The 13,452-nt window shown below is 36.1% G+C and overlaps 2 protein-coding genes across 2 annotated transcripts in view; one reads left to right on the top strand and one right to left on the bottom strand.

Annotated features, from left to right (window-relative positions):
- ERC1 (ELKS/RAB6-interacting/CAST family member 1) overlaps positions 1-13,452 on the bottom strand; it is a 489,747-nt gene that overhangs the window by 463,930 nt on the left and 12,365 nt on the right. The window lies entirely within an intron of this gene.
- LOC118623239 (enhancer of rudimentary homolog) lies at positions 9,061-13,385 on the top strand. The gene is made up of 2 exons (XM_036250741.1): positions 9,061-9,104; positions 12,869-13,385. The coding sequence occupies exons 1-2, from the start codon at positions 9,061-9,063 to the stop codon at positions 13,239-13,241; spliced, it is 417 nt and encodes a 138-aa protein (XP_036106634.1). The 3' UTR covers positions 13,242-13,385.

Here is a 13,452-nt window from a genome sequence, read left to right as displayed (position 1 = left end):
ATTTCCTAAAATGATAAAAACTCTAGGTAACATTCAAACAAAACAAAGTACAATCTTCCATCACAATACACATTAGTTCCACTACTAAAAAATTTAGTGTATATTGCAGCCATTCAATAAATGCTTATGTAATTATGTACATTATGTAGTTAGGATCTAAGCTCAGGTCATTACAAACAGATTTTTCACCTACACAAACTTTTTTTTAATCCTCACCCAAGGACATTTTTACATTTTATATTCAGACAGAGTGGGAGGGAGACAGGGAGGAAGAGAGAGAAAGAAACATCGATGTGAGAGAGACATATCAACTGGTTGCCATCCACATGTCCCCAACCGGGACTAGGGACAAACTGCAACCAAAGTACGTGCCCTTAGCGGGAACCAAACCCAGGTCTCTCTGGTCCGCAGGTCAACACTCTAACCACTGAGCAAAACTGGCCAGGGCCACCTACACAAACTACCAGCAAGACACTTGAAAATCATATGAAATGAGGGAGAACTTTTCAATATACAGGGCTTCCCTAAACATTGCAGGGTATCTAATAACCGTAGGCCCTCTCTATCCTAAATCCAAGAGATGCATTCTGTCTCCAAGTTATTTGGTGGCTAATCTTCCCACAACTTTTGAGAACTGATATACTACATCTTCAAAATAAATACTGTACCCATCTTCAGAAATACCAAGGAAACCCAGCTAGGATGACTCAGTGGATTGAGCATCGTCCCATGGACTGAGAGGTCTCTGTTCGATTCCGGTTGGGGCACATGCCTGGATTGTGGGCTGGATCTCCAGTAGGGAGTGTGCAGAAGGCAGCCGATTGATATTTCTCTCTCTCTCTCTCTAAAAATATCAGTAACGAGAAAAAATAATACCAAGAAAAATTCAGGAACGTATCCACTACCACTTAAGTAGCTCCTCTTTTATCTGTTTTGTATCTCTTGAAAATACTCTGTACCAAGAGAAACATGTCTTAGAGAGAAACAAGAAATAAACCTATGAATTAACAGGATAGGAAGGACTGGAAACACTCATTAAAGTATGCTTCTCCCCTAAGAATTTGGCACCTATTCTAAGTTTCTATACCCGTGAAGAAGAGAAGAGCCATGTGGCAAGAATAAATTACTAATTATTCAGGTTATCAAATCTATGAAAGATAACCAAAACTTAAAATATTTTCTGAATATATCCTTCCAATTTCTCAGATTTTTAAATCCTACACAACAGTTTTCATTTAGCTCCCAAAAATGGTTTCCTTTGAAACAGATTAATGCTGTAGGTTTATAATGTAAATATAATATGATCATGTAAAACAATGTTTTTAATACTATGCTTAAATATTTATCTGCTAATGACTTGGAAAAGCAGTTTTGCTTTCATTCTAATATTATCTCACACCAATAACAGAAGTGATACTGGTGTTCAAAGAAAAAAAAAAGAATATATATTTATACCTGTCCAAAACTCCTTACCCCAAACTGATAAACTCTAACATACCATCATTTATAAATGACAATGAAAGTACCTGCCTTAAAGACATGTATCTCTTTGTAGATTTCACAAAATATGAAAAAACTCAATATAAACAATGAAGAAACTTAACCTGAACAAATATTTCCTTCAGTTATGCTTTTAAGACACTATAAAAATGAAGCACAACATTTCATCATAAAGTCTACAGCATAAAGGAAAATCAGAGGTTAACCTGTCCCAATCCCTGTTTCAGAGAAAAAAAAAAAGTATAACAAAATGGTGACAACCTCTCATCAAATCTTATGCTGGCAGTATCAGAAAATAAAAATGCATAATCTCTCTTTTTTATCATACAGAGAATTTTAAAACCAAATCAAAATGAAACATACAAACTAATAAGCCTAAGCATACACAAGGTAACTTTAGCAGAAGGCAGCAGGTATCATGGGTTCAACTCTCAAAAATAGCTTCTTTTAACCTTAATGGGATGGGGAAAGGAATATACTGTATTCCTCAAACCCAGACTAGGTAATAAAAAGTTACATAAAATTTTCCATGGGAATGGTTTAATATAAAGTGCCTGCCAATATTCTTAGTCTTTAAAGCTGAGCCATCTCTTTCAGAATTTTACAATGCTTTCTAATAGTTAAGCGATGGTAATATAGATTACCACTGTCAAGGAATTCTTGATAATTTTCTCTCTTCTTTTTCAGGGCAACAAATCATAATGTTCAAGCACCTCTCACAAGATCATTTTTTTTAAATCCTCACCCAAGGATATGTTTTTATTGATTGTGGAGCGAGAGGAAGGGAGAGAGAGAGAGAAACAATTATGTAAGAGAGAAACATTAGCTGCCTCCCGCACACACACCCCGACAGGGTATCAAATCCTCCACCTAGGTATGTGCCCTGATAGGGAGGGAATTGAACCTGAGATCATTTGGTGTATGGGATGATGCTCCAACCAACTGAGCACCCAGGCCGGCGCTCACAATTAATTTTTAAGGACCTTAATTTTTAAGGTCCTCCTTCATTTAGGGCTATGAATGTGGTTGTATTAAACAGCTCCCAGAGAGTGCGAGAACAAAATTAAATATTAGGAAGGACACAATTACAACCAAAAATTGATGAATATATCCTTTACCTCTTTTAATTCTCCACAGTAAAAACTGGGTAGTTGATGAGGCAAAGAGGAATCCTTACCACAAAATATTCAATAAAAAAAATAGTTACTAGTTAGCCAACTATAACTACTGGCTAAAAGAGCACGCCCAAGGAACCTCTCCAAGGACAAAGAAATACATGCCATCAACAAAAAATAAACATCAACAAAGAAACACTGGATCTTTTGACCTAACTCTTTCTTTCACTGATGTTCCTACTGAGGGTTACCATGTTATTTCCAGAAATCTATTATCTTTGTAACCATTTTATCCTACAAAATAAGACAATTTGAAAAGAAAAAACCAGGAGGAAATATATGTATTCTTTAAATATATCCCCTATATCACTAAGTCACTTTAATTTTAATGTTAATTCAGGGGTCAAAAAACTCAAGAAAGCAAGTTACCACCTTCTAAAGTTTTCACATTGCTTTCAGTTTTATTCCTAGTTAAGGCAACTCACCAGAAAAATATAATAGTGCAGAGTACGTGCTCATTATTTGTTAAATCAACAAGTAAATATTAAATATTAAACATTAAAACTAGTATTTAATAACAGATGAACACACCTTCATGGCTTGCTAGAAAAAGGGTGGCCTTTCTAATCTAGTTAACAACTGAGAATGCACAACCCAAAAAACATTAACAACAGATCTGAAAGCAGGATTTTTTATTCAATGTCCATGGATAAATTCATTCCAAAACTTTGATGAAACACTCTTTCGGCTTTCTAGAACAACAAAGCTTTATACTGTTATTTAACACAGCCTGGGCTGAATTTTGGGCAACGAGATTTTATCTAGTCTTTTCTCATTACTCAGTATTACTGAAGAAATAGTGTAATTTCCTAAACCACGACAAAGCAGCAAAAGCCTCAATGTCAGAGACCATAACATGTTTTACAATACTGAACAAATAAAAGAAAGGAACATTAGCTAAAGAATAATCTAGTCTTAGTGGCAACCTCTTATCAGAGTCAGTCCTTTAGGATTATAGTCCCTTCTGCCTGAAACATTTTACCCCAGACAGTCACAACATTCAGGAATCTCTTTGCTCAACTAGCATCATCTTCAAAGAGGCAGAAAGCACCTGTGTTATATACTGAACTACAATGGCTGTCTCAATTCAGAGTCCAGAGTGCTAACCATTACACCATGGAACTTACTGGCTGTCTCAATTCAATGAACACCTTTTTTTTTTAATCCTCACCCGAAGATATTTTTCCATTGATTTTTTTTTTTTTAGAGAGAGTAGAAGGGAGGGAGGAAAGGAGAGAGAGAACATCATCAATGTGAGAGAGACACATCGACTAGTTGCCTCCTGAATGCGCCCCGACTAACCAGAGCCAGGGATCGAACCTGCAACCCAGATACATGCCCTTGATCATGCCCTTGATCAGGAATCAAACCCTTTGGTGCATGGGCTAACGCTCTAACTACTGAGCTACACCAGCCAGAGCAACACCATTTTAATTTAAAAGACTAAACTGAAAACCTATGATTATTCAGTCTTGAGTATAAGGCTGATTTTTTAAATAAATAAATGAAACAAACCTGTCACTTCAAACACAGTAACTTCCAATATTTCTTGCTATTGATAAAATTCTAGCTTTCAAGTGAAAATTAGAATTTCTGAAAACTTGTATCTTTAGGAAAACATCAAAACTTCGAGAAAATTTTGGGAACTTGGTGAGTTGACAGCTTACCGATGCTTAAAGACTTTTCTAATGAAAAAGGAAGCAATATTTTAAAACGTGCATTTTTTAAATTTGTCTTAATAAAATGTGTCAACATTTGGAAGATCTTCAAACTCAATGAATCAATATTTTCCAAATGACCTATATGCCATGTTAAAATGCAGGAAAAAGGCCCTGGCAGGTTTGGCTCAGTGGTGAGAGTGTCGACCTGCAGACCAATGATTCATGGATTCAATTCCAGTCGAGGACAACACATACCTCAGTTGCGGTTATCCCTGGCCCTGGTCAGGGTTGTGCGGGAGGTAACCAGTCGATATGTCCCTCTCACACTGATGTTTCTCTCTCTCTCTCTCTTTATCTCTCTCTCTCTCCCTTCCTCCCACTCTCTCTGAAAATAAGTAGAAAAAAAATAAAAATAAATTTAAAAAGGAAAAGAAACTACCACTTGCTGATGAAAATGTCCTAAAACTGGATTATGGTTATGGTTGAACACCTTGGTAAATTTACTTAAAAAGTAAACCACTGAAGTATACACCTAAAACTGATAAATTTTATGGTATATAAAATCATACCTCAGTAATTTATTATGTTATAAAAAGAAACAGCCCTGGCCGGTTTTTCTCAGTGGTTAGAGCGTCGGCCCACAGACCAGAGAGTCCCGGGTTTGGTTCCCATTAGGAGCATGTACCTCAGTTGCAGTTTGTCCCTGCCCTAGTTGGGGTAGGCAACCCCTTGATGTGTCTCTCACATCAATGTTTCTCTCTCTCTCTTCCCCCTCTCTCCTTCCCGCTCTATCTGAAGATAAAAGAAAGAGAAAAAAAAAGTCCTCGGGTGAGGATTAAAAAAATAATAATAATAAATTAACAACCACTTGTTGAATTCTTGTATGGTTTCAAAATTATCCACAATTATTTTAAAAGGCTTTAAAAAATACTCCTGCCTTTTCCAGTTACATATTTATGTGAGGCCTGAGTCTCTTCATATACCTCAAGCAAAACAACAAATTGTGGCAGATCACGGAACATAGAAGCACACATGAGAATCTGCTATCTTCTATTGAGGTAGGCATTAAAGAAACATGCAAAATGATTTTAAAATGGTATTTATTTTTACATTTAATGGGTTTATCATTTTTAAATATATTAACAAATATTTTTAAAATTTTTATTTTAGTCTCTAATGCAGCAAATACTAATAAAGCCTACACAAACAAAAGTTGCTTGGGGCTCCGTAACAATTTTTATGTGTACAGGAGTCCTGAAGCCAAAAAGTTTGATAATTACTGCTAACGGAGAGCTTATCTAAGACCAGAGCAGTTATACAAGGGTTATTTCAAAGCAAAATAGATCCCTGCATATCACACACTCTGAAAGTATATAATCAACCAGCCAATGCTAAGAGATGATACACAGTGTGCACGCCAAGGCTGAACTATTTTTCAGTCTACAAGCTCTCCATAAATGAAATGAAGCTGGACAGGTGTCATTTCAACTCGGTACTCTCCACCAACTGTCAAAATGTAACACAACTTACCATGAGCCTATTAGGTAGAAAAGACTGCCAGAACAAAGAGAAAGGGAAGTAGTTTCAATAACCATTAATGCTAATAACATGGAAAAATAAAAGGAACAGATCTATGTTATACACTAACTTTTCAACTCCAGAAAGGAAAATGAATTTTAGAAAGCATATGACAGCACAGAAAATGAGAAAAATGTATACAGTTCATAAAAGCATTTCTAATCTTGTCCATAAAGGAAGAACTGAACATTTTCAATACAAAGTCAAACATTTCCTTGCTGAAAGCACGTTTTTTGCAATATTTCTCTCTTTAACAAATTTACTCCAAATTTATCATTGAAAGGAGCATGACCTTCAGTGAACTTGCTGTTAAATAAAATAAAAGCTATCTCTTAGCAGAAGTTGATGTATCACAGAAATATAAACCATTATTCTTTTATATATATATTTATAAATATATATATATATATATATATATATATATATATATTTTATCCACACCTGAGGACATTTTTGCATCTTTAGATAGAGTGGGAAGGAGAGAGGGAGGAAGAGGGAGAGAGAAACATCAATGTGAGAGAGACACATCGAGGGGCTGCCACCCACACGACTCCAACCACCAATGGGGGCCAGGGAAAAACTGCAACCAAGGTACGTGCCTTTAGTGGTAACTGAACCCGGGACTCTCCAGTCTGCAGGCTGACACTCCAACCACTGAGCCAAACCAGCCAGGGCTAAAATATATTTTTATTGATTTTTTTTTTTTTTTTTGAGAGAGAGAGAGAGAAACATTAACAAGAGAACACCAATAGGCTGCCTCCTACACGCCCCCTACTGGGGGTTGAGCCCGCAACCTGGGCATGTGTCCTGACCAGAAATCTAACCAGTGACCTCTTGGTGCATGGAACCCTGCTCAATCCACTCAGCCACATTGGCTGGGCTAAACCATTACTGATCATCTTTCATGAATAGTGACTTTCAGGAACTGAGAGAATCATTCAAGTTATCTGTCTTCAAAGAAAAATACCACAACAAAGATAGAAGCCCAAAACACAAAAATAGCTGGATAAGAAAATACATATAAATCATGTACCATTTAACGGTTTCTCGCTTCCTCTCTACTCCTTATTCCCACAAGTAGAGACATATATGTAGCTTGTGATACTGAGTCAACTAGATCACTACATTTTCCAACATTAACAAACATACATATAACAGCATCCATTTGCACATACCTAAGATCACAGTTAACTTGTCTCTTATTTCCAAATTGTTATGAAAAATTTCTAATCAAATAATTAAAACTATAATCATTTGTTACTTTAAATCTAATTCCACTTTCTAATTTCTATCAATTTTTCATCAATAGCAAAAAACACTTCCCCATGGTTCATTGTAATATTCTCTCCTGTCATCATAGTCCAAATCCATATATCTCACAAAAATATCTCATGGATGTATGCCTTCTTCTCCATTCCTAGTACCCAAATTAATCCAAGCCTTGTGCAACAAACTCATTTGTTTTCCCTGCCTTCCTTCCTTCAATCCACTCTGCTGACAGCATTAAAAGCTGCTCCTATTTATTGTTTTTGTCATTCATTCCCTTCTTCAAGAATTTCCACAGCAACTTCCTATTACTTTCTTCAACTTCTTCTTCAAATAAGTCAAATTAAGAAAAAAATTACCTTTTAAAAGACAAACTAAATTATATCTTAATAAAGTTGTCATAAAGGGAAAGAGGGAGGGAAGAAGCAAAGGATGGAAGGATAAAAAGGAGTGGGAAGAATGGTGGGAAACTCTAAATGGTTCTCCATGAAGTATCACTTTACTCCATACCATTTCAGGCATTCAAGACTCAGAGCACTCACATAGTTGTCAGAGGCAATCTGGCCTCCCAATAACCACTCTAGTAATGGTCAAGGACTACTTTGTGAAATTGACTCTACCATCAAATAGATGTAGTTTTGTTAGAAAATATATTCCTCCATGGAGTCAAAATCTAAACTCCTAATACAGTTACTTGCACTCATTTTTCCAGTGTTAGCCTTCCAAAGAAAATACCAAACAGAAAAGAGAAAAAAATTCCTTCTATATGGCTGCCTATCAAAAACACACAGTATAAATAAAACGTCACACATTTTGTCTTCTTTACTGTCCTCAACCATTTGTTATAAAGCATGGTTCCTATGCCCCTCAAATACTCTTCTGGGCAAATAAAGCACCATAACATAATGTCAAGTTCCAAAGCGGCAAGATTATAAAAAATAAAATGGAACTATGACTGCCCTTGTTCAATATTAATGTAACTAAAAATTAAGTTCATATCCTGGCTTCTTTTGCACAAGAGACTAAAAAGTGGGTTTCCCAACTGATATTTAAGCTGCTATCTGCAAAGTCAGCAAATCCCTAAAAACAATTTTATTTCATTGGGATGAAACCACACACTAGATTGTACTGTGAAATGCAAGAATCGAGAGGAGACCCCCCCACACACAAAAAAAGACTGCAGTCCTCTTATTTCCTCACAAATAAGCCTTCTCATGTATTTGTGCATCTTTTACTAAATTCATTGAATCATTTTTCATAGTACTCTATTACATTTCAGATAAGCAAGCTTACCAACTCTACAAGAAGCCAATTTCCAAAACCATTTATATAGGCTGCATATATGACAAGATCCAATAGATGGGTAGCTTAAATTTCTGTAAGTTACACATGTGAATAAATTTTGCTTCTCAAAGTGATTGATAACTCCCCAAAAGGAATATATCTACTTTATCCCCAAAAGGAACATATCCATTTTACATCATCTGATTTAATTTTCTCAGGGCATTCTGTCTGTACCGCAGGCCGACGCTCTAACCGCTGAGCCAAACCGGCCAGGGCTCTCAGGGCATTCTGTATAGTGCCTTTAACATATCCCATATCTGAAACACCAAAAAAGATAAAATCTATCTGAAAAATAAACAAGGCTACTGATTTATTCACAATATTCTGAATAACCATTCATAATTCATCTCTATGTTAAATCAGACTTATCAAACAGAAAAGTTAAACAGTCCAAGACATAGATCCCAGATTTTAAGATCAGACTTTAAAAGACATTGAAACAATTAGCAACCTCATGAAAAAGCTTGTTTAAATCCAAATAATAATGGCTTTACCATGTGACAAACCAAGTTACAACCTAAAATTATAGTATAAAAATGTTAATAGTGAGAACAAATGACAAAACAAAGATTCACACAGGGTAAGTTTATCTTTTTATATTTCTGAACTTAAAATTATCTTTATATGATCCCGAAATAAATAAAACCAAAATTAAAAAATCTGAATCCTGAATAAAATCAGACTCCAAAAAGGAAAAGAAAAAAAAAATACACAAAGCAAAACATTAAACTCACTTGACACACTAATATTAAACAGAATGCTTTTTGACCACACAAAATGTCAATGAAAGTGCTTTAAAATAATTATTTTTAAAACAAGCTTCCAAATAAACTCAACATATAAAAATATTACAAGGCATAATAAGAAAAAGATAAGTATGACAATATCTTGTTAGATGTTGGTTAAAATAAAAATATAGGTCATCTAAAGCCTTAGCTTCGCCATTCTAGCAAGCTCACAGCTGGATTTTTATTCTTCATCAAGCAAACATATACTAAAAGCCTTTTTCTTGTCAATTTAAAAAAAAAAAAAAAAGACCTTTCCTGTTAAAACCTATTTTGTTCCATCTCTCCAACCACCAATATCTGAAAGTTCAGTAACAAAAGGAGTACGAGACATAAAAACAGTTGGGTATTTATTTTAGAAACAACCTTCCTAAAGGACTCCATAATAATGAACCATACACATTAGGCAATTCTAATAAACATATTTTTACATTTGATAGGATTCTAGACCAAGACCTCTGAGGCCCAAGCAGATTAAACAATTAGAATGCATCTAAGTCCCCAGTCTCAAACTGAAATGGGGAAATTTGTTTAATTATTATAAATTCTATTAAACCAATCTTCTTTGTAAAGTGGAAAATGTCTGACCTTGAGGACTATAGAGGGTATAATGAATGCAGAGTTTAATTAGGGCCCACTGCTGGCTCACTATAATCTATTAATTAGTGTTCTCAGTTCTCCATATCTCACTGCAGTGTTTCACTTTACTTTAAAATTGCACCCTTCAATTTTTGGACCAAAGATGTACAATTTTAGGATTGTGTGATAATTATAGTGGGTGCAGGAAGACTATATTCCTGCCAACCTTGGTTTTAATTAGGGCAAGGGGCGGAATCTAAATAAGGCAGTGTTCACCCTCCTTCAGCGCATATGGTTTTTTTGGCACCATAGTCCTATGGGCTGTTTCACTTCACAGGACTGAAGTGCTGAGTCCATATTACAGTCTTTTAAGAAGATTCAAATATTTGCCTTTGTATGTAGCATGAATATTAGGAAAGAAATTGTTGTTGCCTTTTATCCACACAGCTTTTAAAGTGTGGACATAATTAGCTGCCTTAAATTTTTTTAAAATAAAGAAATATGCTAATAATTTTTTCCTCATTCAAGCAGACATTTCCAAGTTGCTTAATAATAAAAACTATCTAGGTGAAAGCTAGCTAATTCAGTGACAGATCCAATAACCTCAATTCAACTTCTACCAAAATCCACTTTTAATTTTATTTATATGTATACACGCACACGCACACACATTTATATACACACATGTGTACACATTATATTTATATTTACACACACACACAATCTATTATTAAAAGGTAAAACTTTTATTTATTTATTTTTTTTTTTTTTAAGATTTTTTTTTTATCCTCACCCGAGGATATTTTTCCATTTTTGTACAGATAGAGTGGGAGGGAGAGAGAGGAAGGGAGAGAGAGAGAGAGAAACATCGACGTGAAGGGACACATCGAGTGGCCGCCACCCGCACGACCAACCAGGGCCGGGGACAAACTGCAACCGAGGTACGTGCCCCTAGCGAGAACCGAACCCGGGTCTCTCCAGACCGCAGGCCGACGCTCTAACCGCTGAGCCAAACCGGCCAGGGCTAAAAGGTAAAACTTTTAAAGGAAAGTGTTTATTCATGTATAACTTTACACAATATTTATAAGTTATAGCTCACTTTTTGAGTCTATGGAAATAAACTGTGATTTTTATATTAACAATACATTTGAGATTGGATAATATTTAAGTATGATGCACTATGATGCTTAACTATCTAAATAAAGTACCTCATATCTGAGCACTGATTTGCCACCAGAACATACTCCAAATTTATCAGTCTCATTTTTACAAAATTAAAAGAACCTAATATCCACCCCAGGAATACAGATCTAGTTTCTAAGACCCATGGTACATTGATACTTTACCACAAGACTAAATTAAGCATGCAGGAGGCAGCCAGTCGATGTTTTCTCTCATTGATGTTTCTCTCTCTCTCTCCCTCTTCCTTCCTACTCTCTCTAAAATCAATAAAGAAAAAATATTTTTAGAAAAAAGTATTCCTCAGGAAATACTTTGAGTTTCAGTCTTCAAGACTTTAATTTTTTTTTTTTTCCTTTACTGACTTTAGAGACAGAGGAAGGGAGAGTGAGAGAGAACATTGATTGGCCACCTCCTGCATGACCCGCACTGGAGATTGGGCCCACAACCTGGGCATGTGCCATGATCAGGAATCGAACCAGCAAGCTCTTGGTGCATGGGTTGATACTCAACCACTGTGTCACACTGGCCAGGCCTGAAGAATACTTTTTTTTTTTTTCTTTACTAATTTTTAGAGGGAGAGGGAGAGAGAGATAGAAACATAGATGAGAGAGAACATCAACTGGCCACCTCCCTCATGCCCCCCACTGGGGATCAGGCCCACAACCTGGGCATGTGCCCTGACCAGGAATCAATCTAGCAATCTCTTGGTGCATGGGTTGATGCTCAACCACTGAGCAACAGGGGCCAGGCTTGAGGAATACTTTTTAAAGGAATACTTTTCCTCTTAGGAGACTTGGAGATTTAAGTACAATAAAACTTTCAGATTCTGTGTAGTAACAAATTAAATTTAGTCACTGGTTAAAAAGTAAAAGCATTTTGTATGTTAATTATACTTAATTTTAAAAAAGTAAAAGCAAAGCGGTTTGAAATTATATCTGAGAAAGAATAAAATTATCATAATTTCTAATTACTTGAACTCTCTTATTCAAATGAATTCAAGGTTTAGTTTTTTTTTCCCTCACCCGAGGACATTTTCCCATTTTTTTGTTCAGGTAGAGTGGGAGGGAGAGAGAGGAACAGAGAGAGAGAGAGAAACATCGATGTGAAAGGAACACATCGAGTGGCTGCCACCCGCACGACCGACCAGGGCCAGGGACAAACTGCAACCGAGGTACGCGCCCTTAGCGGGAACCGAACCCGGGTCTCTCAGGACCGCAGAACCGGCCAGGGCTCAAGGTTTAGTTTTTAAGTCATATTATACCATCAAATAAATATAAGATTTTTAACTCTGTGATGTTAGGTAAATTAACTAGTACAGACACAACAGTATATAGGCATTAAAATAATTATTTAAATATATATCATAAGACTTTAATATACAGTAGAAATGTTGGCTAATAAAAGGTCAAGTCCAGCAGATGTGGCTCAGTGGATTGAGCGTCATCCCATGAACTGAGAGGGTCCAATTCCATTCCAAGTTAGGGCACATGCCCATGTTGCAGGCTCAATCCCAGTAGGGGGTGTTGATCAATGTTTCTCTCTCACATCGATGTTTCTCTCTCCCTCTTTCCCTCTCTCTAAAAAAAAATCAATAAAAAAATTTTTTTAAGTCAAAACGTAACACCTACAATATCCCATTCATGTAAAATTTGTATGTGTGAATGCACAGAGATAGTTCAATAGGGAGAAATAACAAAATGTTAACAGTGGAGTAGCAAAGTTATAGATGGGAAGATCTGGGGTAAAATTTGCTTTCTTATCTATGTTTTTCTGTATTATTTTTATGATTAAAAAAAAGCCATTTGAGCTTGTGTTTGGTGGTGGGTCGGCGGCGGCTGCAGCAAAAGAGTTTGGCGCGATGTCTCACCATTTTACTGGTACAGCCTACCAAGAGGCCAGAAGGCAGAACTTATGCTGACTATGAATCAGTGAATGAATGCATGGAAGACATTTATAAAATGTATGAAGAACATCTGAAGAGAATGAATCCCAACAGTCCCTCTATTACATATGATATCAGCCAATTGTTTGATTTTATTGATGATCTGGCAGACCTCAGCTGTCTTGTTTACCGAGCTGATACCCAGACATACCAGCCTTATAACAAAGATTGGATTAAAGAGAAGATCTACGTGCTCCTTTGTCGGCAGGCCCAACAGGCTGGGAAATAGTTGTGTTGGAAGCACTGGGGGTTGGGGGTGGGCTTGGAACACAGGTGTGTACAGCGATCTGTAGTGGAAGTTTTGTATTATAGTAATCCTGTTTCCATTTTGGTACATTCTAGCCAGGATTGAATGTGTTAGATGAAATGTGAGGATCTTGCTCAATCTGAACTTCCATCACCCCCTTTTTTTTCTTTTTACTTAAACATTATTATGATTT

Source organism: Molossus molossus, unplaced genomic scaffold (genome assembly GCF_014108415.1).
Source record: "Molossus molossus isolate mMolMol1 unplaced genomic scaffold, mMolMol1.p scaffold_m16_p_10, whole genome shotgun sequence".
NCBI classification, from domain to species: domain Eukaryota; kingdom Metazoa; phylum Chordata; class Mammalia; order Chiroptera; family Molossidae; genus Molossus; species Molossus molossus.
The sequence above is the reverse complement of the archived record's forward strand: the minus strand, read 5'-3'. Positions and strand labels throughout refer to the sequence as shown.